At 39.3% G+C, this 26040-nt stretch overlaps 1 protein-coding gene across 1 annotated transcript in view; it reads right to left on the bottom strand.

Moving 5' to 3' along the window:
• Nucleotides 1–12228: 12228 nt before the first annotated feature.
• LAPTM4B (lysosomal protein transmembrane 4 beta) overlaps nt 12229–26040 on the bottom strand; it is a 59959-nt gene continuing 46147 nt past the window's right edge. Inside the window, exon 7 of the mRNA XM_030944017.1 lies at nt 12229–14231. Coding sequence (XP_030799877.1) covers nt 14157–14231 — 75 coding nt within the window. The 3' untranslated portion in view covers nt 12229–14156. The remainder of the gene's footprint in view (nt 14232–26040) is intronic.

The following is a 26040-nucleotide window of genomic DNA, read 5'->3' as shown; positions in this document are numbered from 1 at the left end:
TGGGGCATCAGCTGAGTTGCCAGAGGAAGACGAAAGTCAGGAGAAAATGTTGTAGTGACAAGATCATGTGAGAGCCCAGAGTAACTCTGGTGGCTTTAGCTCCAGTTTGTACACAGGAGAGCCCATCACCAGTGCTCTTCCCAGAGGCTGTGCAGCCGGCTGCTGTTGGCAGGATGAACACAGGGAAGGTATCCCAGAGGGAGACTAGAGGAAGGGATGATGGCAGCAAGTCAGCACAAAGCATCTCTTTGTTTCATAAGAGACAGCACAGAAGATAGGGGACTTTTATTTGACTTTATTTGACTTTGGAATTTATTTATACCACACCAGAAGTACTGTGTAATCCCCATATTTCAAAGTCCCAGTCTCTTTGCCGCTTGTCTTTTCTCAAATGATGAGCTTCTGTCCTCCACTCCCATCGTGTGACTTTTGGGTTTGAGAGAGCCTTTGTTCAGTCTGTCAACATTTGATACAATGGGTAGAGGAAGATTGGAAGATGTTAAGTAAGAAAAAGCTGGATGCTTCTATCAAGCCATGCTTTGATATGCAAAGAATCAAAAATCTGGCCAAAGAAAAAAAATCAGGCAATTCTTAAGCTTCATGAAGATTGCTGACTAGATACCTGAGACTTTGGGTCCATTTGTTCCTTTCCTGTCTTCTCTTAGTGCTTGGAAGGATTACTCTGAGTCCGGAAGAAGTGATGTAGGCTGCTTCTCAGTTATGATAGGCAATCACTTAATACAAAAACCACATTTCAGAAAGTAGATTTTGCATTATAAGCCCGTGCTTTAAGTAAAACAGCAGTAAATTGACTTTCCTCCTGCTGTTAGAGGACTGTGTCAGACCTTCATGGTAGTTAGACACTTCCTACTAATTTCCAGTCTAAAAGTATTTGTGGCAATTTTGTATTTGTTTCCTAATATCAACATTGTCTTTAAACCTAAAGAACTCATTTTGTTCTCCAAGGCTTGCCTAGGGCATTTAGTGATAGCAATCATTTTCAGCTTTCACTCTTGTTTCACTCAGCAAGTTCTTGCTGTGTATGTGGCTCCTGAGAGGGTGTTTGGCAAAACTAAACACGACACACGGTGCAAGCCCTCTCCACTTCTCCTGATGTGGTCAAGGATTTCATTATCATTTGCTGTGGCCACAGCCGCTGAAGACTGATGGTCACCTTTTAGTTCAGTTTATATATGCAGCTGCACCTGTTTGCCAGTGGATTAACCCTCTCTAATACATGATCTTGAGGGTCTCTTCCAACCTTGATGATTCAGTAATTCTGTGATTTTATACTATGGTATTTCATCTCTCTTCTAGTTTTTTTTTTTTTTTTGCTTCCATCTAGCATTCCTAACTGTAGTTATTGTAGATATCAAAGTAGATGATTGATTTTTCTATCTTTTGAAGAAAAATATTTTATTTATCTGACTGTAAGTGAAACTTTTCCTTTGGGTTGGATTCAGTGGCAGTATTAGAAGTATCTTCTCACTACCTAACCAGGTTTAACTTAGCTACAAACCATACCAAAATTACTACAGATCTTCTGTAGCATCTCATACCCCTTTTTTTTTACTGCAGTTTTCTTTTATGCATTTTCCTGTGAAATATTATCTTACATTTGAATGATTTTTCCAGATATTTAGGGGCAGAGAGGGTTGATTTTTTTCCCCCAACATTACCAGGTGCACATTAAATTAAACTATTCTATACCTACAATATTATATCTACTACTATCAAGTAGTATTTTCAAGACGCCTTTAATCATTCATCCTTTCACTACAGCTGCTTTTTCAAAGTTGTCTTCCTCTTCAGTCTTTTAAAATGCAGTGATTGGTGCAGAGCCAAAATATTGGCAAATGCCATCACCACCACCACCAGTGGTTGTACTAAAAATAAAAATCATATTATGGAGAGTTTCTAAGGTAAAGTTCCTTGGCTTCAGGTAAAATAGAAGATTCATCATATGAGGCTATAAGTTAGAGATGCTGGACACCATCCTTGGGCATTTTTTGGTCACTTCCTACCTAAATTTTTCCATAATACTGTCATTCAGTACATTACTCACAAAACTGGTAATAGAACACAGGACTGCTTAGGGAAACAGATTTTGTCAAAATATCCATTTTTTCTTTCTTTTTAATGGGCTATGAAAGGATCAATATGGGGTTGAGTGTAAACATTATACACTTGGACATTTCTTAAGCACTCACATAACACAATATTTTGACTAGGGAACTATAATGCTGCAGTGACAGCTTTGCACATATGAAATAGATTGCAAAACAGATGATAAATCTCAGCTGTATGTGAGCAAAGAATACTTATTAAGTGAGTGTGTTTCAAGACAAACTCTGCAAGGATAAATTTTTTACTCCAGTGCTTTAAATTCTTTATCTGCAGCATTAAAGAAAACATATTCTATTTTGGCTACACCCTAAAGCTCTGAATTCAAGCAGAATGTTTAAAAAACCTTGGAGTGGGATAGCAAAGGACTGAAAGAACCATTAGAGAACTGGAAAATATGCCATCCAGTGAAAAGCTCAGGAAATGCAATACTTTTAATAACTCAGATTTAGGAGGTGACTTAAGGACACCATATAAGTATATAAAGGACAAAACTTCAATAAAAGGTGTCTTCAATGCAGCCAACAGAAATATAATAGCACTTAATGATAGAAAGCTGCAGACAGAAAAATCAGAAACAGGCTGGTTTGTCTACATCTCCGTCCTTCATATTTTATAACATTTTGTAAGGGAATTTTTTTTCTCCTTTGCAATTTTTTGACTAATAAAGAACTGCTGTTGTAAGGCAATCCATAAATTAATGCAGAAAATAACCAGTTGGGGTAATTCTTTATCTTTTTGTATACTGAAAACTCAAAAAAGGTCTTGTATTTTAATTCCAAAAGGGATGCCTAGAGAGCATATTCGATGGTTGCCCAACCTTCAACTTGCTCAGTTTCACTGCTCCCTTGGTGCCTGCAGTTCTGCCTTGCAGACCACGTTTTCTCCAGCTGTGGTGCTGGGCATTCACCTCCTGCCTTGGCCCAGAGGGATCTGGTATGGAGAAAGACACCAGTTTGTACAAGGTTGAGCAGGCTGGTGCCCAGCTCATGTACAAGCTCCCTGCAGCTGTTTGGCCGCCTGAGTTCCCCTGTGTGCTCTTACATCACAATCAGCACAAAACAGCAGAAATCTACACCTCACAGAAAGCAAAGCTGGCTCCTACTGTTTTTTACAGGACAGTCTGAGGTGCAGGTGTGACTTGACTGCTGCTAACTGCTGTTTGCACAGAGGTTTGGAGCATCTGTCCTGGAAGAGTGTCTGAGAGCGAGCACAGGGTGACCAGCTCAAGGTCTCACAGAGAGCTGGACAGATCTGCCAATCTTCTGTGGCTCCCAAGGTCCTTTGCCCAGCCCTGGCAGCAAAACTCCGTGTCTTCTGGATGTTAGAATAGGATTGGCAACAAAGGGATTAACATTTACATTTCTTTATGAACTTCATGAAGAACCAAGTTTCTGGGGCGATTTCCACAAACCTAGGCATTGCAGGGCCAAACTTTCAGGAGTCAAATTTTTTTAAGGTTATGATTTTTAAAAAAAACCACCAAAACCTCTGAACATATACTTAATTTGAAGATTGTGAGTAACCTCTTTTAAATCTAAATTCAGTGCAGGGTTTGGTGCCTCCTGTTATCTCCTCAAGATGGTTCATGAGTCAGACTTAACTGTGGCTCAGCATCACAGCTGTACCATAGCCAAAAGATGCTTCCAGTACACAACATTAAGCCAACACCAAAACTTTTATATATATGTAGACATCTATTATGTATATTAATACCTATTATGTATATAATACATATATAATGTCTATTAATAAATTATCGTAATGACCTTTTAACAGAACATATTTCATCTGAGACATGCAGAGCCAGGCAGCATTCATTAATTGTACTTTTTGTTTTAGCTTTTTCATTTAGAGATGTACTTATGAGTTTGAGTTCCACACTCCTGTTGGTATGTGCTACAAGAAAGTCTCTTTCCTTTTTAAAGTAGTCATATCATCACTAAAGAGGAAATTTGAGGAAATCTCAAGCCAGGAGCCACAGCAATGACAGATCAGGCAGGTATTGCTGCTGCAAATGTTGCCATAAAAGCCCCCAGGAATCTGAATGGACTGGTTACCCTGGCTGTTGGGCATCTGAAACACCACATTTTAAATGTTGATATAATTTTCTTTTTTTATTCTTTGTATGAACACCATTAGGTCAAGAGCCATACTGCCTAAATTCTGCCAGAGTTGTAGTTCAGATGATATTTGGGTGCTTATTTTGAGCACCACACAGACATTACATAAGATTAATGAAGAATTGTTATTTCATTTAAAATCCAGATACACATAATAATCCAAAGACATTATTACATTTAGAATATTCTTCATTGTGCAAGGACTGATTTAGAGCTAGCAATTTGCATGCTTTCTGGATTATGTTGTAAGATCTAAGTTGGGCTTCTTGTGTGCGTGATGTCAATTTTGTCCCATAATTGAGTAAGAAAACCTTGTCTTGGATTCTGAAGGAAAGTTGCATTTAAGCATGGCATGGCTTAAATTACCAAGGGAAATGCTGAAAATGCAGTTTTCCTGCTCATATGTTCAAAGTTACAGTAGAAGTGAATATACATGGCAGAGTAGCAATCCCAGGACAAGTTTTCAGCTAGATAAAGTAGGTGAGTGCTGTCTGCAGGTGAATTCAGTATATATTTTACCAACAGTACATAACTTCTTTGAGTCCTGCCTCTGATGATATGGTACATCAAAGTTTTTTCACAGTAAACATTATCCAGCCTGGATGGTAATCATAAGCTGCCAAATAGTTCTGAAGAAAATTAAGAAAAGATGTAATGTATGTATAAGGCAAATACTTGTTTTTCAGTAACCATCTGCAGGAGTTCTGATTTTCTTGTTCCAAAACATTTTGAAGAGTCAAATGGAGTTTCCAAGAGAATTTCAGTAGGAAGAACTTAGTTAATTGCAATATGTGGGCCTCAACAATCAAAATTTTGCCTTGTGTCCATTTCTCTGAGCCCCTATGGCTGACTTCAGCTGCTACCCACGGCACTCAGAAAGATGGAAGTCTGCAGGGGGACAGAGACAGCAAGGCAAAAGGGGCCTGAGCCTGCATGTCCAGCCATGCACACCAGGGAGTTACTTGCCTTTTTCATTTACTTTAAGAATGTGAAATGATTCTTAGATTCAAGTACATCTTGTCAAGATCCTAATCCTCAAACATCTGGCAATAAAACACAGTAAGATGACCACAGAAGTGTGGGAGAGATGTGCAAGCTCTTTACATATTCATACTCCTTCAAACTCTTTGATCTGTTTCAGTTCCCCTGTTTATATATGTATATAATGAAGTTTACAAACCATGAATTATGAACAGAACTGTGTAATTCATGTATCATTGATCTATCAATAACACTCAGGATAGTCCTTTTTACCACAAGTGAGAAAGAAACACTTCTCATTACATCTGTGTTTGAGTCTTTACTGAATTTGTTTTTAACCAGCAGCATGTTCCTGGAATTATAGAAAATGTTAGCTCAAGGCAGAGGATTCAAGTAAGAAAACAATGTGGGTTTGCAAAATATCTTTCTCTTCATTTCCCTTTAGAGGTGGTATAATGTACCGTGTACAAATTAGAATCATGTGAGTGATTCAAGCAGGCGGCTAGCTATAGGAAGAGATGCTCCAAACAGCAAAGAAAAAAGGGGAGTGCACATCCAAATTAGAACCTGTGGATGTAGCAAAAGGATGAAGTTTCCAGATGGATGATGAGATAGAGAAAATTATCTACTTACTTCTTCAGGAAAACAGATTAGATTTAGCCTTGAACTCTATATCCTTACCTTTAAAATGATTTTTAAGTGATAAAAATTGGAGAATCATATGGTAATTGACACAAATGACCAGTAATGGTTGGTCAGAGTGTTACTCACCATCTGTAACATACCTGCTTTACATGACAGTAGTTTGAACCACAGTAGATGTCTAGGGAAGAAAAAGAAAAAGAAAAAGGAAAAGAAAAAAAAAAAAAAAAAAAGAAAAAAGAAAAAAAAAAGAAAAAGAAAAAGAAAAAGAAAAAGAAAAAGAAAAAGAAAAAGAAAAAGAAAAAGAAAAAGAAAGAAAAGAAAAGAGAAATGAAAAAAGAAAAAAAAAAAAAAAAAAAAAAAAAAAAAGAAAAAAGAAAAAAGAAAAAAGAAAAAAGAAAAAAGAAAAGAGAAAAGAAAGTCTTGTCTTTATTTAGGAGGAATAGTAGAGAAAGAAAAGATTGATAAAGTTTTGCTTTCAAAATATTGTAGGAATTCAGGAAAACTCACTGTAACTAGTAGGAACTTGCATTCTTTTTTTTAAGATACCAAACACCTGCTGACCTGGCACTTCAGGAGTCAACTGAGACAGTTTGATTTCAGTCAGCACCGGACCCAAGAAAGGATGTCTCTTCTAATTTAACAATAAGACTGATAGACCCAAATTTGCATTGGCATTGCAAATTCTTCTTGATTAATTGCAGTACAGTGTGGTTTATAAAACAAATGACCTAGTATTACACATACATTCTATATTTTCAATCATAAGGCTGTCAGATACAAATGTTTGAAATTATTTAAAAACTATGGTTTGATCTCTCTGTAGACTAATAAAGACAGTTAATAGTACAACAACATTATGATGTTGTTGATAAGCATTTCAAACCTTGCATGTCAATAAATAAGAAGCTGAATTCCTCCACTGGCAAAAGCTAATAGACTTTTTATTACACCAACAACCATTTTAATTAATTTATTTATTTCAAACTACTTTTTAGTAAGATCTCAATTTTTCCTGTTTGCAATAGAAACTAACAAAAATTTTATCTAGGTCCTTGAGAAATCTGTCTTGCTTCTGTTTGTCTATTCAATGCTAAAGACTTTTATCTATAAATATTTTATTACAGTCAACACAGACGAAGACAGGATAATGAGTGAGAGCTGCAGCAACTACAAACAAGGGAGACGTGAACCTTGAAACACATTCACATCAAGGGGAGGAGACAATTTCCATCCCAGCAGAGGTATATCAAATTTAAAAGCAATAAATACCTCAGATCATCATGATTTGTACAAATGCCATCTCAACTTCCATTCTAATCCAAATAATACTAAACACTTCAGAACAAAATTCAAAGGAAAAAAATATTACAGATGTTTCAAAACATGAACAGGTGATAAATACAGAATTAGTTTCTCAACATTAGGATGTGCTCACCCAACCTGTTGTGGGTTTTTTTTGAGGCAAAGGAAATGTAGTAGGTCTAATCTGCCTGTGTTTCAGAAAAGCATTGCTACAGAGGTGATTTATAACTGAAAAAGTAGCAAGCAGAAGGAATGTGAGCTAAGTATGGACCTAGCTCATGGCCAGGAAAGACATTCTATGTTGGGTGCATGTAGACACCATGAATACAACCAGAGATCACATCCTAAAACTTTCCTAGCTTGTGACTTTATCTGGTCTCAGAACCTCTGAGACAAAGCTGTTTGGTAGATGTTTGATTGTTTGTTTCCTCAAACATCCACCTTCCTTTTTTCTTAGACACTCCTTTTTTTAGCTCATCCTTAGGCTGAGTATGTAAAATGAACTGGTCTGAGCTCAGCTGGGACTGTGCTGCTGGTGCAGCCTCTTGTACAAGAGCCACAGATAAAGCAGCTCACATCTAAATGTTGCTGCTCTACACCTGCACAGTGGCAATTCTGGAACCATGCATGTTCTGTTGCTTGGTGCTAATAGGAGTGCAACAGTTGACAGAGGAGTTTTTCTGAGTTTCCCTTTTTAACCAGGACTACTTTCCTAGACCCCTGGAGTGCTCAGACAGCGTCTGTTGAGTGCAATGATACATTACCTTTATTTGAAACTTATTTGTCCAAATTACTATGTCAGGACCTTTTATCCAGGCTGAAAATTTGAATTGCAGAGAGGAATAAGTAACCAAAAGGTAACAATATATTATGTTGTGCTTTGGGCCTTTTTTTGCTGACAATACACAAGATAAAAAACCACAAAGAAAATATACATTGAAACAGAAACCAGTCAGTTCTAGATGAACATATGGCCACAGATACTGTGACTGATATCTATGTATTTTAAAGGAAAAGATTTGCATCAAAAAATAAGCAAAGTCAATTTTTTAAAGGAAAACCACCCAAAACTAGTGGATCAAATAGTCTGTTTTTAAGAGCCTTTTGAACTTCTTTAGCTGTTTTTTTTTTAATGAGAAGCAAATCTGCAGGATCACACAACAGCAGGAAATTTAAGCTGTTCTGTCCAACTGACAAAGCTAATTTCATCCTCTGCTCTAGTGCAATGAAAGAAAAAAAAGTCATCCAATTTTTCTAATGATTTAATGGGCAGAAGACTGTATAAATTCCCAAAAGGTAAATATTTTTAACTAATGGCCAGCTCTTTTACTTTCATTGTTCTTGCTGCCCCAGGTGAGTGTATCTGATATTGCCAAGAATGACCACATTCACATAAATAGTATCAATCTCCTGGAGTGCCCCGTTGATTTATTTTTCATCGGTTGATCTTAAACTGGTGTACTGGTGATACACAAAATAAGACTATAAAAGTACTTGCCTATCCAGACACCTTTTCTCCCTCCATAAGAGAGAGGGTGCCTGTCTTGTGCTTGCCTCTGGCACAGAATGAAGGCTGAAATATCTTCCATCCATAAAGTAGAACATATCTCATCTTATTAAGGTGGTATCTGAAATTTGAAGAGCACCATGAATGGGATCAGAAGATTTGATGCTAAAAATTTACCTATGTTGGACCTCTAATTTCATGCTTGCCTGTATTGTCATGAAGGGTCCTGAAATGGGGAGTTTTGGAGAGGGAAACAGATTCAATATTACATAAAAAAAAAAATCTGAAAAAAACCCCAACACTTTCAAAACCCGAAGCATTTACATACTTATGGAAAGTTTATATGAAACAGAAGCCTGTTAGAGCTATAGAGTTAGGATGCACATAGGTGTTGTGATAGAGCTCAGGGATTCTGGGCTAAAAAGATTTATGTGGCTCATCTCTGCTATTGCTGGTCATGTCGACCTCAAAGAGCAAACAGAAGTCTCTTCTGAAACGCCTGCAGAGCCTCTGCAGTGCTGCAGCTCCCTCCCTCAGAGCAGCTTCACAGCTCTTTTGTCTAGCAAAGCTTCTCCTGTAAGCCAAGTAGCTAGCCCTGCTGCAGGCCTGATTCATCTCCTTGTTGTTTACTCAGCTTTCCAAGTGACCCTGTGTCCTCCACTCAGACTAATTAGTTAAGTCCAGCTCTGACTAGAAATGAAAACATTTCATTATTTCCTGAAAACTCTCCTGCCTGAAACGTTTGAATAATCTGTGTCCTGGTTTCAGCTATGATAGAGTTAATTCCTCTGAAGAAAAAGAAAATAATTTACTGCATTAAATTTCACTAAGGTTCTTCTCTAAAATAAACTACTGTTGTAGCTCATTGTCCGGGGTATAGCTGTAGAACTGCCTCTGCTTTGAAATAGCTTTGTATCTGCTGGCTGGGTGACAATGAGGCTTTCACTCCCAATGCTGGAATATCCTCTTCTGCTGGAGGTGGACACAGGCTGCAGGCAGAAGGTCACAGATCTGTATTCCACACCCTGCTGAGCTATTCAGCTGAAAAACTGGCCACAGTGCAGAATGATCAAACCCATGGGGTGGAGACATCATTTACAAATACCAGAGTCTTTCTCTGAAAGAACACTAATCCTGATTTATCAGAGCCAAGCCTCCCTTTAGATAGCTATAGCTGCTGTTTTGGATTTCTCAGAGCTGGGAACTGAGATAGTGTTGAAACATCTCCATAGTGAATTTGCAAGAAATGCTTTTTTGTGGTATTTAACTGCAGTTTCTACAACTAATAGAGATGGGTAAATGGGAAAGATGCAACCTGGCTCCAGAGAAGCAGCATCTAAGGAGAGCAGCCTCTATGGAGAGAACAGCTAAGAAGTCTCTAAGGATAAAACTTAGCTCCAGAGGAGCAGTTTAGAGTCAACTGTCTGACTAGACAGTTTGGCAGGCGTTAAACCAATCCTCCTTTTGGTTTAGAAATATTAATCTGTAGACTTCCTTGCATTAAAACAAGTAAGACAAAGTTATCATCCCCTTCAGTGATAGAATTCTGGAAAGAGCTTGTCTAACAGCTAATATAAGAGGTTACATGAGCAATTATATTTCCTCATGACCACAGCAGAGGAGAAAGGGCACATAAGTCAACCAATATTGCAGCAGTAAACCTTGTTTCTCTGCTGTTTAAGAGATGTACATGAATGTTGCCCTCCCATGTTGTTTCTGCTCCTGCTCCTTTTTTTTCCCCTTCTGCCCTTAGCAGTAGCCAAGTCTTCCATTTTGCACATTCCAAACACCAGTGTGCACAGATTTGTTATTAGCAACAATTTTTAAATTGTCCATGGTATCCCCAGCCAACAGGGTAGTGGTGAGGAATGCCCTAATTTGAAAGAATTTGGAATTTGTTTGGAACTGGTTATCATTTGCTCTGCTTCCTTGCCAAGATTTTATCTGACTGTATATTGATTCGATGTGGCCTTTGCTAACATATCAAGACTGGATTGTTTTTACCAACCAGAGGTTTTCCCAGTGAAGTACAGACAGACTAACACCTAAAATGATGGTCATTAGCAATTGTTTTAGAAAATTTCATGTACCTACAAGCATGAGTGCCACACTGTTGGGTCACCACTACAAATTCCTTGTTGCTTTTTCCAATATGAAGCATGGAGTGTAGAACAAAGGAAAGCTGCATTGCTGCGTTGCTGAATCAGGAATAAAAGCATCAGGCATATATGAGAAAAGTTGGATTTGTGCCTTAGCATGTGTAGGATTTGTGAAGCCTGCAATGTCTTGTAGCACACATAAAAAAACCAACCAACCAACCAACCAACCAACCAACCAACCAACCAACCAACCAACCAACCAACCAACCAGCCAACCAAAAAACCCCCAAAAAAACAAAACCAAAAAAAAAAACCCAACCAAAACCCCAGAAGAGATTTCAGCAAAAGATCTACTTATATTTCTGGTACTATCAAAGTTTAGATTCCTGTTTGCTGGTTTGGGCCTTATATTTATGATGTTTCATGTCAACATTTCCTCAAAGTATTTCCTTCCCACTCCTAAGTTGCTAAAAATTATTAATAAAAAGCAGCTATATTAGAGTTTCAGATACAAAACCAGGAGACCATTTGAGTAAACAGATATTAACCTGTGAGAAAGGAAAAAATGCAAGGAATATTGGAAAAAAATAGGAGTAAGCAGTTCCCAAAACACAGAACCTTAAGAAGCCAGCTTTTTAATGGGCTGTGTCACAGATGACTATTAAAAAATGAGTTACAGAAAAGCTGTGGTGTAAATTCCCCAGAATTATACATGGAAATGGAGAATGAATTCAGCATCTGAGGATAAAAACCCTTCAGCTGGAGTTTATGTCTCTTATGTAACCCACAGAATCTCATTTTTGTTTGGGAGGAGTGGAACCCATCTCTCATGGGGATTCTCTGATATGTCACCAGAGCTAAACTTATATTACAATATCTGTTTCCTCATAGCCAGCTATTTACTCTGTGTCCAAGAATGTGATGGATTTGATACCACAACTTTCCTGCCCTCTTTTACTCAAATTGGACTAAATCCAAGGGGAGTTCTGGCAGGACACACTGTACTCACATTTATGCATGCATGGGATGTGTGAAGAAGTCTTAATTCCTTAGTGAGACAACTTAAAGTCTTAAGAAATTTCATGTGAATTAGCACATTATCCCTATTATGGTGTGGAGAAAAGGAAGCCCCAGCTTTCAATGTAGCTCAGTTTAGCCCTGTTCTGTATCACACACTTCATCAGACCTGAAAAAAATGCCTGTGGTTTTGGACAATGAACTAAAACCTTGAATTATCTTTTGGTCTTACTGTGCAATAAATTACAGAATTTACTGTCTTCTCCTCCATTTATACAGTATGATGGGAAAGATGATTAATTGACTGGTGAGTGGACTGAAAAATATCTTCTAGTCCTCTACAGAGAAAATTCTACAGTGACAGACTGGACAGGAATTTATGTATGTTTGTGCTTGGAAAACAATAAAAAAATTATTTCCATAGTCTTGAGGAAACAATCCCTTTTATTGTAGAGAAGTTTGTATACACAGATGCAATGTATTTACAACCAGCTTTTCTCAAACAGATGACTGCTTAACATCCTTCACAAGTCTGTCAAGAATGAAAGAAAATGAAGCTCAGAAGCCCAGCCAGCCAGCACAATACCCAAATTCAGATTAATTCCCAAAGACACCTGTAATGAGAGTAGATGGCATTGTTCAGAAAGGAAAAAAACAGGACTGTGACAAAGATCAGTGGATGGTTTTCAGGATTGGTTCATTCAAATGCATTGCTTAGCTTGATCTCAGAGTAGATAAACCATGAACTAAAATTTCAACAAGCAGATGGGGACCAGGGACCTGCCTTTTGCCAGGGGTGTGGGAGAGACAGGCAAAAATATCTGTCCTTCCCTGGCTTCTGCAAGAACAGCTCACAGCTGCAATCTCTGTGAAAAGAATTTGTTGGTCCTGTGTTCCTCTGGAAAGCTCTTTTCCAGAAAAAGTCAGGAAAAGTTCCACATTTCTTCAGTCAGCAGAATGGAGTCAATGCACTAAAGGTGAGGACAGGAGGGTGTGGACTCCCATGCCAGCCCAGCCACAGGAGAGATGGCACCTTGGTGTCTTCTGGTGCCCCTCCAAACTGTGACTCAGCTCTGCACTGCCCTTTACCTGGGGTGCTGTGCAATGGCACCAGCTGAGCTTCAGCCTGTACAATCACCCCAAATGCAGAGGGAAACAAGGAGAGGTAGAGACACACATTATAGTCCCTTTTCACGTTTCTTTTCAATTAAAAGTAGAAACTTCATCAAAACAAAAAGTTACATGTGCAGGAGGCACTTCTCTAGAGAAGAAATAAATACCTCACACAAACATTCATGGGTGGATGAGTCCCACGAGAAAGATTCTCAGTACAACCAGTTCAGTCATAAAAGGAATCTATACCTTCACATTGATGTATATGAGAAACAGACAAAATATATCTGCTGATGCTCAAGAAAATTACATGCTCAAAGTTCCCCACAGGTTGGGAACATGTATCTTAGAATCTGCATAATTTAGTTAACACTCAGCAGAACATTGCGATATTTACAGGCACATTCCAATGGGAAAACATTTGCATGTTGAGTGTGAAAGACACAGCTTTGTCACCTAATCATGGGACTTTAAAGCAGGGATTTTGTGACCTCAAAATACTATTTGTGAAGTTAGTGGAGAGGAAAAAGGTGTGTAGGCGGGAAAAGAAAGTAATTAGAATTTGCTATTTGAGCATTAGAATGGTATCAGGCTGGGATGAAGTGAGTCTGTGTAGACCACAGGTTCTGGCTTGTTATACATAAAGTGTTTTGTCTATTCTCATTTCCCATACTTATCCTTCCCAATTAAATATGTTTCCCATTAGCCAGGTTGATGAGAAGAGTGCATAAGACTAATTCTTCTTGCAATCATCATCATCACTCATAGCATAGTAACTTCAAAAATACGTGCAGAAGAGGAATGAACTGGAATGTCACTTTTTTGACTTGGTCTGTATTCTGAAGTTGAATGTGGGCATCTGAGAAACATATTTGTAATGCTTTGGAAGTTTTGCAAATTAAAAAATTGTAAGTTACACTCTGAACCTGATTGAGAATGCAAAGTTCTATGTTCTCTAGCACTGTATGTCAGACATGGTGGAAAAAGCTATTCAGTGACTACTGTAACCCTAGTGCTACCCAGAATTTTTCTGAAACTAGTTCACTAGTTTCTGAAACACTACTGTAGTTGCAGCAAATTATTAAAACTATCTACAGAATATGAGTCATACAATTTAGGTTTCAATATGTCAGCAAAACAGCAAAGTGTAACCCACAGAGGTTATATGCTGGAAGTGAAATTATCAAACTATTGCTTCAATGTCTGTAAAGTAAAGCTATCCTCCCTAGGGACACAGCACTTCACTTATGCTGACACATAAGGTGGTGGTGGATCTTTAGCAGCTCCATTCGCAGGGTCATCATATGGTGGTAACAGGACCTGCAGGAAAGGAAAGAAGTTTTTATTTTTAAAAAAGAAGTCAGATGAGAAAATTTACAGAAAAGAAAAGCCCTAAGGCCTTGTCCACAACCAACCAATCAACCAAACAAACCCCAAAACCACACCAAAATCACCAAACCAAAAAAACAAAACAAAACAAAAAAAAACCCTCCAAAACCCTCCAAAACCCAAAAAGAATAAATTATTAAGCAGGAGCAGAATAGTCAGGAAAAGAAATAATATTAGCTTGAAGTTCCTTCTTTTCAATATGTATACTGTTTTCATTATGAAAGAAAACAGCTTTCTTCTCATATCATAGTAACCCCAGTAACAGCTTGATTTCATCCATTCACTGCTGGTACCTGAATTTGCTCAATCTGGCAGTGATAGTGGCTTAGTGGCTCCTTCTTCTGCAGCTCTCCTCTGTCAAGAGTGCTAAACCTTGCCTCCCGGAGGAGTGCTCAAACTGCCAGAGTGAGAAAAGTCCTGAAAACCTCTCCTTCTGAGCCCTCCCTGGAATAGCTAATAATTATTTTGGAGTGGGGAAAAAGAAAGTAAATGGAGAACAAATTACCCAATGTCTAAATAAATCTCCAGTTTTATACTTCTGGAGTATTCAGCCATCAGAAGAAGATCTATACTCCCAGAAGCATTTCAGTGAATCCTTCAAACATCTGACAGCAATTAGGAAATTAGGACAGGTTTAGTCATATATCAACCCCATTCACTGGAGTCCAGGCAGCTTTCTAGGACATGGGACATGTAAGTTCAGGCCACACAGGGCAGAGGAGAGATTTGAACCAAGACTCCTACCAGGAAAACTATGCCTAAACAAGCAATTTTTAATGGCACCTGCACTGACATTAGTTAGCTTGCCTGTGAGAAGACAAAGGAGGAGCTGGTCTGTGAACCCCAGCAGGGACTGAGGATAAAATAGATGTCTGAATGAAGAATGAGTGTACATTTCCTAAAATATCTCAATAACAAGTAAGAATATCACTGAAGTGCACTGTCTGAGATATTTTATGCAGATGATGATAAATTATTCATAATGGAATTTCCAGATTTGTCAGCATTGCTTCTTGGTCATTAAAGAGCATGATAAACTGATTGTCTAAATGTACACAGGGAATATCCATAGGGATGTCTGCCATGAAAGGATTTCACCAATTCTTATAGAAGTTGATAACCTGCCTTCTGCAAAGAAACATCCATAATCACTCCTTTTGGACCTCAACCACAACACACAAAATCAGTAGGAATTGTTCTGTAGATCTAAATAGACTTTGGAACAGACTTTTGTGGGATAGTTCCAAGTGTGATTCACATTATACTCCTGTGAGTTTACAAACATGCATTGATGACCATGTGTTCAAGTACATCTGTGCACGTTGTTAAGATTACAGAATGGCTACCTTGGCATCTTCAGCCCTTAATCAGAAAAGTTTCATTACTTAGAAAAGGAAATTGTCAGCGGTTGCTCTTCATTAATACCATATGTTTCAGCTTGCAAATGCAGTATTTTATGCACTACACAATCTAAAAACCTTCATATTTGAAAAGCATTTAATAAATTATGTCACCCTTAAAGGCTGCAAGCATCTTATGACTATTTATCTAGTGAAATTAGAACAACATTTAGAATTTCAAATATATATTATGACAAAAATCATAAATATATTTTGCAATGTAACCTCAGTAAATCAGTGCTAAAGCATGTTAACTGTGAAAAGCACTACACATGAAATCCCCTCCCTAGCACTGATCACTAGTTTATTAACAGGATTTCTAGTAAAATCCTCATGTTACTAAAATAAGTTTCTCAAATATACTGAAACATGTTCATGAGTTTATTATGACACAATATAATTAGTAATTAAATCTGACCTAGAGATTACTCTGCAAATGAATGCAGTTCCCTTTGTGAAGATTTAGCTGTTTTACTGCACTTTCATAATGCTAAGTCACAACCCGTGATCCATTTCTTTCAGGTTCAGAGTCTGTTTCATCAGGTGTGACAAGAAGTGACAGCAAGCCCTGTCCATCCAAAGAGCTGTCCATCTTCCAGCTGATAAAGATGGGCTGATAAATAATGGATGAGACCTCTTCCTGTGCTCTGATCTTCTTTTAAATCCATGTGTCCTAAGGCTACTGTGTTTACATCAATATTATTACTTCAGCATTGAGGTTGCTGTCATTTCCAGTAGGTCTCCTGCCCTGGAGAATTAATGATATGAGTGAACTTCTCCATTCCCTTCACTCTTTTATGAAACAAAATCTGTCTGGTAGGAGAAAAGTCTCACCTCCTGGTGAGGGAGTAAGCACGCTTCTTCATTCTGCAGACCCAAACTTCACGTATGGGTCAATGGCCCTAAGGGCCCTCAGAAGACATTTTCTCACTTACCAACAGTTCAACAAGAAGTGAGAGGAGATAGGAATGCCCACAGAAGTCTGGGCAGCTGTAGGTACACAGTTTGTGGTAATTGGGAGTGGGGCTGTGGGGGAGCCTCATCCCCAATGGGTACAGCTGTGAAAAGCAGGTGAGCAGCATTGAAAGCAATGAGCCATGGAGTGCCCAGGGGCACTGAGCAATCACCAAAGGGAACAGAGGGCACACAGGAGCAATGTACGTAGGATGAAGAATATAAAAGGTTGAGCTAAAGAACAAGAAGGGCAGATGCTTGCAGCCTTCTGAAGTGATGTGATGTTACTCTGTATGGGGGAATGCCTAAAGCCTTCTGAAGTTGTATGGTGACACTCTGTGTATCATGGCTGTCTCAGCTGTGACACGTGCTGTGACAGACAGCAAGGAGATAATGCATTGCTATGCCTCAAACACTAATGGCCATTCAAGTGGGCAGGTTGGAACAGAACATTCCTGGAAATGTGGAACATACAAAGGTAGGGCAGTCCCATTCTGGAGCAAATTTTCCTGTTCTGTGGTGACCACACAAACACACAGCATAAGTGCAGAAGCAGGGTCAAACAGTGGTCATACTCCTAGAGAGGACTGTGGACCACCAAGGACCCCAAACACCCCCTGACTCTTTTTGGGAACTCTCCATCAGAAAACTGCGTGCTCCATAGTGTTGCATTAGACAAAAAGAAACTCCTCCCTGGAAGGGATATGGGTTCTCTTCTGCTAACCTGCAGGTACATAACCTGACAAACTTTTTGGTTTGTGGGTCCCCACCCTCAATGGAACACAACTGTAACCATTAATTTGACCACAGACATTAAAATTACAACTGTCAATTCTTGTCACTGGATCCACAGTTATGTCTTTCCTCTCCACTATCTGCTCTTAAACATCCATCCATCCATCCATCATCCATCCATCCATCCATCCATCCATCCATCCATCCATCCATCCATCCATCCATCCATCCATCCATCCATCCATCCATCCATCTTTCCATAATGGTCCTTCAAACCCAACTGAAAACCTTATATGATGGCTAATGGAAGCAGAGAAGTGCTGTGAATATAAATCAGCACAGATATTCAGGATACATTATGCTCTCCAGAGATAGAAAATGGAAGCCAGTCACTGAGCCAAAGGGTGAATTCAGAAATTGGAAAAATAGAAACTCACTATTCAGTTTTATCTGTGAATCTGATTGGAATGGACACAGTCTAAATTGATTGACAAAGTACAAAAAATATGTGCATATTCCCCAAGGCAGAATCTCCACTCAGACAACTGACAAATTGTGTTTCACAAGCATTACATTTTTGCATTTCTTTATTGTGAATTGAGAAAAATGTATGATAGTTGCCTGAGTGCTGTGGCAATCATGTTTGCAGAGTGTTTGAGATTGTCACTCACAAGTTACTATAAAAATTATGAAGGACACCCATTTTTTGGCACTCAGTGATCCCTGTGTGAAGACATTCTGGCTTTTTTCAGTAGACCAGCAAGCAAGTTTGGAAGATTATATAGTTGCAGAGTTCAGTCCCATAGCACGCCTAAAATCTAAAGGACAGAAGCTCCTAACTTCTTTCAGAAGCCCTATAACTGCATTAATTTTATTTAAGAAGCAAGTACCATTTTAACACCATCCTTTAAAACGCAGCCAGACGTAACATTACTCACTGTTTGTACAATAGTCTGGTGTAAAAGCATCACAGAGAGACTCTGAAATCAGAGCTCTAGGGGTCTCAAGCCAAGAGGGTTCAAACCCACAGCTCCAATCTGCCATATGAATGCTCCAGATATAAGGTTTTCAGCTGGGGAGAGAAACTGGGGATACGTGGCCCTATGCTCAAGTGGGACAGGGAATGCTGAGTGCTGGGCTTCGTTCCCAATAGCATTTAAGCATTTTGTGATAAGCAGTCTTGTATAATGTGCAGAAGTAATCCATAACTGACCCATAAGAAATCCCATTCCTGACTTAGCTGGTGTCGTCTGAGTGGTTTGGTTAATTGTATTACATAAGCATCTCTATTATAAAGCACATGATGATCTTCTCTGAAAGAAATAATTACCAAACAAGTTTGCCAATGGCTATAACATATTCAGTTAATATAAGCATATGTCATTTCATATTTTTTACATCCTGGTTAATCTGGTTTTGGAGAATAAGTTTTTTAAGGCATTGCTTAGAAATACATCTGAGAAGAAACACAGGTAAATACTTGTGTATTCAAACAGTTTGTAGCTAGTCTTGTCCCAACAGTGTTTTGTTTGTTTCTTTCTTTGTTTGCCTGCTTTGGGGGGCATATTGCATTATCTCAATAATCACTCCTTATCTTTCCTGCTGATCCCACATTTACTTGAACTTTCAGCAGAAAATTTTCTTTCTTCAGCACATGTATAAGTTTTCTCATATTGCTGCAGTGATTCCTGTTTGAACTCAAGCTCTTAGATCTCCTCCTTCTAAAGGAGAAAATCTGCTCAGTAAAATAGATCAATTGATAATTTCTGCAATAAAAAGATCAATTGATTATTTATAAGATCAATTGATTATTTCTGCATTTTCACCCAAACCTCACTGAACTCAACAAAAATCTTTATGTGTCTCCAGAGAGCTTTGGATTATGTTTTCCAACAGCCATTTGTATTCTCCACTGGATGGAAGGGTACTGTTGCTGCAAAGAAGCTTTGAGTTTGAACAGTGTTCTGTTTGCTGCTGTATGAAACGTTTGGGAGTTCCCATGACAAAAAACCTTAATGATGTATTGTTAGAAACACACACAGCTCTATTATACTTTTATCCAACACCTTCCTAAATACCAAAAAAAGGCTATAGATTAAAAATGTCTATGATAAGTACTGATGGTTAGAGTGAGCATTCATGATGTTTTCTCAAACTAGCTTTTCAGTAAAAACACCTTTGCTTTATGCTGAAGGACTTCAGGTTGCATCACACAGATGACAGTGACAGGGGACAATAAATAGTTGTGTGGAATTAGGGTCATTACTACTACAATTTACTCCTGGTCTTGTCCTGGCCCTGTTGCTATTGTTTGGATCTCTGGCAAATTTTTTAACTTTGCCTCAGAAGGATCTCACATTTGTAAAACAGGTGTATTATTTGTTACATCTTAAAAGATGTTGGAAACATCAAGACAGGATCAAAACTCTCTTGGATGACACTTGGATATGACTGTATTACACAGGTGCTAAGTTGTGGAAATATTTACAAACTAAATATGTGTTTGCAGAAATTTCAGCCTATGCCTGAAAATGTTTATCCCAAGCTCTTCACCACAGCTCCGTATGTGCTGCACATAATTCTTCTGCAGAAGTGACCTTTACATTTTAGACACCTAAATCCTTAGGGAAGGCCAACGTGAGTATGTGGGGAGGAAAAGAAGAGAGGGCAAAAGGAGCCCCAGGTCAAATACAAAGTCAGCGGGCTCAGACTGTATTCCCTGTTTATTAAAAGGAGGAGGGAAGAGTATAACCACAGGGTGAATAGTGTTAGACAGATGGGAAGAATATGCTAGAATATGCCAGTGCTGAATGCAGTGCTGAAATACAGTCACCACAGGCCTTTCCTAATGCAGGGTACGTTTTCTCCTTGATATAGCACAAGGCTGATGCATCAGGTTCAGAGACAACTGAACTGAAAGAAGAGGTTTTAAGCAGCACATGCCTAATTGCACCAGCCCTCTGCTTTGGGTTCATTTCATCTCAGTGATTCCAGCAATGACCAACAACTGACTTGCACCAATCTGACACTACAGCGTGCTTTGGAGAGGGTTTAATGGTATGCAATCACATTTACTAATTTCATGTTTACTTCCCTGCTGTCCTGTCATTTACCCAGCCAAGAGCAGTGGAATTTCCTCCCACAGCTGTGGTGCTTTGAGGAGCCATTAACTGCAACTTAAAGCATGTTCAGCTGCAGTGAAGCAGCATCCAGCCTACAAAGAGCTCTAGAGGGAAGGCTGCCATCAAAACCACCTGTCCCATTCAAGATAGTCCCAAATGTACTGTTGGGCTCTTGACTACACAGATGTTATGAAGATCACCTGGGGAAAACAGCAGACATCTGTGTGCATACACAGCTATAGCCAGTTGATTGCTTCACTCTGTAGGCAGGAAAGGCTTAGGATAATTCTCCCTTTGCAATGTTTCCCTGTCAAGTTTGACAATGTGGTTTTTTTCTGAGCAGTCTGGGATTACAAAGGAAAATGTAAAATTAAAGTATATTTTTTTCCTTAAAAATGTCTGAAATCCAAATCTCCTCAATTCAAGCTCTGTTGTGGAGACTCAAGCCACAACGTGGTAGCTATTTCCTTTAGTACTTTGCATGACAATGAGGTCTGGACTATATGCAAATATCACTGATTATTTAATCAATTCTGTATTTTATTTGAAAGTAAATAAGCCTATTAATGTAGCACTTGCTTTATTTCCTGTACAAGATTTACTGGAAGCTACTAAATAGAGTGTTTTTATTGAGGCCAACCTTCAAAAGTTTTCAACATTTCTCTGTGTAGGGAGAAAAGAAGTAGCATTTATCAAGAGTGTCTGAAGAAATATGTTTTTTCTATAATGAGTTTCCAAGAGTTCACAGAATCCTAGAATATCCTGAGTTGGAAGGGACCCGCAAGGATCATTGAAGCCCAACTCCTTGCACAGGACCATCCCCAAGAGTCACACCATGTGCTTTAGAACATTGTCCAAATGCTTCTTGGGTTCTGCCAGGCTGATGCTGTGATCACTTCCCAGGGGAGCCTGTTCCAGTGCCCAAACACCCTCTGGGTGAAGAAACTTTTCCTGATATCCCATCTAAACTTCCCCTGACACAGCTTCAGGCCATTCCCACTGGTCACCAGAGAGAAGAGATCAATGTTTGCCACTACACTTCCCCTTGTGAGCAAGCTGTAAACCACTATGAGGTGTCCCCTCAGTTTCCTCTTCTCCAGGCTGAACAGACAAAGGCACCTCAGCCACTCCTCACACAGCCTCCCCTCCAGACCCTTCATCATGCTTGTGGCCTTCCTTTGGACATTCCCTAATAGCTTTATATTTTTCTTATACTGTGGCACCCAAAACTGCACACAGCACCCACCAGTGGAGAAACAAGAAGTATTAAAACTAAATCCACTGAGAATTCAGTTTTCTATTTAATCCCTTAACACAAATTCACATTTTACATTGACTGTATGAAAAGGCTGACAGCCTGCAGGAGAAGGGGGAGTTTTCTTCCAGTAGTGAAGAAAGAGGAATAATAATAATTCTGTGGTAAGAAGCAATCAGAAGTTGCATACAAGGCAAGCACTGGAGACAGAAGTAGGGATTAGCTTTCAGAATGCTGCAGCAGTTAAGCACAAGCATGTAGGAACAGCTCTCCTGGATAAGTTTAAAGGTCCATCCAGATACAGTAATAAGTGGTGGATGATAAGGAAACAGAAGTGCAAGACAGAACAATGAAAGAAATTTAGAAAGACCAGTGCAAGCATATGTAGTTACAACCTGCCCAGAATATTCTCTAAACTGTCAGAAATTTGATTGTCAAGGACTTGCTGGGCTACTGGTCATTAAAAGGATTTTTCTTTCATTGATTTTTATAGCCTGTATTTCAATCCATGCTGATGTCTAGCACTGCAATGTCCCCTGGTAAGCAGACCCGCAGCTCAAGTAGGTGTTCCATGAAGAAATGCCTTTGGTTTGCTATGAAACCTGCCAGCAGCTGTTTCACTGAGTGTCCCCTAGCTCCTTTCTAAGTCAGTGAGCACCCCCTCTGCCACTCATGACTGTAAGGACCTCTGTTGGGTCCTCTCTTGTTCTGCCCTCTTTCATCTCACTAAGGATCCTGGCTCCCCTGCAGGGCAGTCCCACTTACTTTCCTCATACCAAGAAATCCACTTGACAGTTTTGGGTCCAGGCTGAAGGGAGAGCTCCAAGACCAAGTATGTGAAAGGCGCTGGGGAGGGAGCTGACCTGCATTTGAGCTCAGGAAAGTGGCAGGCACTTTCACCCACCTGACCTGGTCAGATGGGTCTTCCCATGAAATCAACTGCCCTTTAGAAGCAATTCTTGTAAGTAAATGCTTGTAACTATCTACTTCAAATGTGCTTATTTACAATGTAAATGGATGCTTTGGTCAAATGAGTCCAGTCAAAGCAAATGTTTCTGAGGAAGTAACAGAGCAATGTCTGAAAAAATGTTCCTCTCTTGATTCCACCCTGTCCCCAGATAAGAAGAGGCCTGGGTATAGGGCCAAAACCAAAGCTTCATATGTGAGTCAAATCTTATTTAATATTAAATGAGAAATGTTTGACTTTGCTTCATACACAGATGCTGTTATGGTTTCATTTGGATGCTTTTGCTTGAAAATCTGTCCAAAGTATGCTAGTTAATTACCATTTAAGGATTTCATTACATGTTGTCTTTCAAATAAATCCCAAGAAATCTTCCTCTCAACGTGAACAGGAAGTATTTTCATGTTTATATGTATGTATTTCCTTTAGAAACCACACTAGAACGATTGCAGATGGAGTAACTGGAAGCAGAATAGCTCAGAGAGAATTTATAACCCCATTCAGCAAAGAAGTAGGGTTCAGTGCTCCAAAATCATCTGTGCAAAGTCAGAGCTGCTATGGCTTTTCTTTGGAAAAACTGCTTGTTTATTCCAAGCCACCAGCTCTCCAAGACACTATTTAGGAAACTTTACATGAGTTTATGAGATTCTGTAATGAAGCAGCACAATGTTTTCAGCACTCCAGAAAGATGAATAAATGTATACATTTCTAGGATACAACAATATTTAGGGACAGATTGTGATTACCCTTGTGTGGGAAGAAAATTGAACTGAGGAAGTTATTGTCTTGTTTCATCATGTGCAGTTTCATAAAAGTCATGCAGAATAATGGTGCAATTACCCTCTCCATTCAGAGGCATGGAGCAACAGCCCTCTTCAGGTCACAGACATCTTTGCTACATCTTGGTCAGCCTCATACTGCTGCATCTCTAGCTGTACATCATGATTGTGTACAGGTAGAATAGCATTATTTTTTCAATTTTTTCCTTTTTTTTGTTTTCAAAATGAGCATTTTCTGGGTGAGCACACGCTTTCTCAGGATATATTTGTCTACAAATCATCAGTACTGAAGGCATTGAAGCATACTTCTACTCTGTGTAACAAATGATTGATGTCTTGAGTGTAGAAAACTGTGAGAGATCACTATTCTTTCAGTGGACTTTTTAATTACTAAACTACCTCTCTTGCTAACCTTATCTTTTACAATTACATTGTGTATTCCACTCAAGTGTTAACAAGACAGAAGGCTGGGTACAGCTTACATAGGACACCCAAATTGTTTAACAGGACTCATGATCTCCCAAGAGTGTGGTTATCACAGCCATGCTTACATTACAGATGCTGCTGGAAAAGCTCCTGTCTGTATAAAAAAAATCTATTACTGTAAGTAAATCACAACCGTAAAGCACCTGTCAGCCAGAAACTCCCAAAAACTTTTGCAGATCTTCTAAATTTGGTGGATGAACACCCACTCAGCCTTGCCCTTTCTGAAGCTGAGTGTCTGTCCCAGAGTTAATTTAAAGCAGACCTTGCTTTCCTCACTGCTCATAAGGCAAAGGACCAAAGCCACAAGTGCTGTGCAGTTTGGAACAGAGCACAGTGGACAGCCCTGTGTCCATAAAGAGTCCCAAGGGATGCTTGGGAAGAGCGCAATTGCTCTAAGGGAGCCACTAAAGTGAAATGCAATGAGACTTAAAGCCCTTAAGTTAGCTGAAACCATTAACAGCCACAGAAGGACAGACAGACCTCCTGGCCACTGCCAAACAGGGGCAGCTGGGTGCCCCTCCCTGGCAGGGAGCGTGGCCTCCAGGCCATCTCAGAGAGAACACAGCCACCCTGAGCCACCAGCTGTCACCACTCCCCCCACCCAGCTGGGGGCTCTTCAGCATCTGAGCGCTTTGTGGGGCTGGGAGAGCTTTGTCAGAGAGCCTTGGGGAGGAGGGACTGGGATGTGTGAGGAGTTCCTCCTCTGCTTGGCCAAGGCCAGGGCTGTGCTAGGCAGGAGGATGTGATGAGGTGACACCAGATGAGGTAGTGCTGGAGCTGCAGCAAGACCACGCCTGGGGAGAGCTCTGCAGCAGGGCAGGGCTCCTGCACAGGCCAACTCTACAGCTAAAAAGCCCCAGCATGGCTCATTTCTGCTGGGACTCTGCCTCTCACACCCTGCTGCAACTCCCTGTTTGAGCAACACCTGCCTGAGCAAATTCTCACCTCCCGTGTCCTTTGGTGCACAGTGTAACTATGACTTGAGCCTGACCTGGAAAATCACACACAGCTCAGCTTAACACCCATACACCCTGGGCAACAGGGATTTAAATTGTCATTGACTTTTGCTGCACTGATATGTATCTTTGGAATTATACTGAAGACTTTGACTTGTGTTTTGAAGCCCAAAAAGCAGCAGCTGTCAGATGGTAGTGAATCAATCCCATTAGGATAAAAAGCACTAAAGAAAGAAACGCTGCAAATTTATAAACACTGTTTTTTTCCTACATTGCAACATACCCAATTAGTGAACCCAAAAAGATTTGGAAGATTTAAATTACATGTCCCCATTTCATGTCTTCTTTTTAATCTAATTATGAACACTGAGAACAGATTTGTCTATTTTATTGTAAATCTCTCACAAATTGTCACATGTTAGTTCCAAATTCCAATATGTCAACTGCAAATAAATACAGATTTACAATCTTCTTAGGAAAATAGATAAACATGTATATTTTGAACTTGTAATTTAGCTCACAGGTAAATTTATAACTGCCATGACAAATGAAGATGTTTTGGAAATCTTGTTTTTGAACTTAAGAGGGTATTTGCCCCAAACTGACACTGTTAATAGTCCATTCCAAACAGTACAGCTGGCTTCTGACAGCAGCTACCTAATAATAGTTGAGACCCATAACAAGAAGTGCAATTAGCCTATAGCACTAAGCAACAAAGAAAACAGGCAGCATGAAGTAATTCTAACCACAGGGAATGCTGGATTTTAATTTAAAAAATCTTCCATAAACAGGGAAAAAGTGGAAGCAAGAGCTGATGGTAAGATGGAAAGTTAAAAAAAAAATAGAAAAATAAAGGACCAATCTCTTCACTAAGATTAAAAGTCAGCTGACAAGGCATGGGACTTCACTGCAAGTAGAATATGAAATGCTGGAGCAGCTGAAGAGCTGTTTGGCAGATACAGACTGTCACGATACTTTTCTGCAACTCAGAATCAAACAGAAGAGGAAGAACTGCACATGTGGCACGTGCATATTACCAAGATGTGAATGATGGCATCCATGTGGCTCTTGAGCCCTTTGAAGATTCTC

This window comes from Camarhynchus parvulus, chromosome 2 (genome assembly GCF_901933205.1).
Source record: "Camarhynchus parvulus chromosome 2, STF_HiC, whole genome shotgun sequence".
Taxonomy (NCBI): Eukaryota; Metazoa; Chordata; class Aves; order Passeriformes; family Thraupidae; genus Camarhynchus; species Camarhynchus parvulus.
This window is presented reverse-complemented; position numbering and strand designations above follow the sequence as displayed.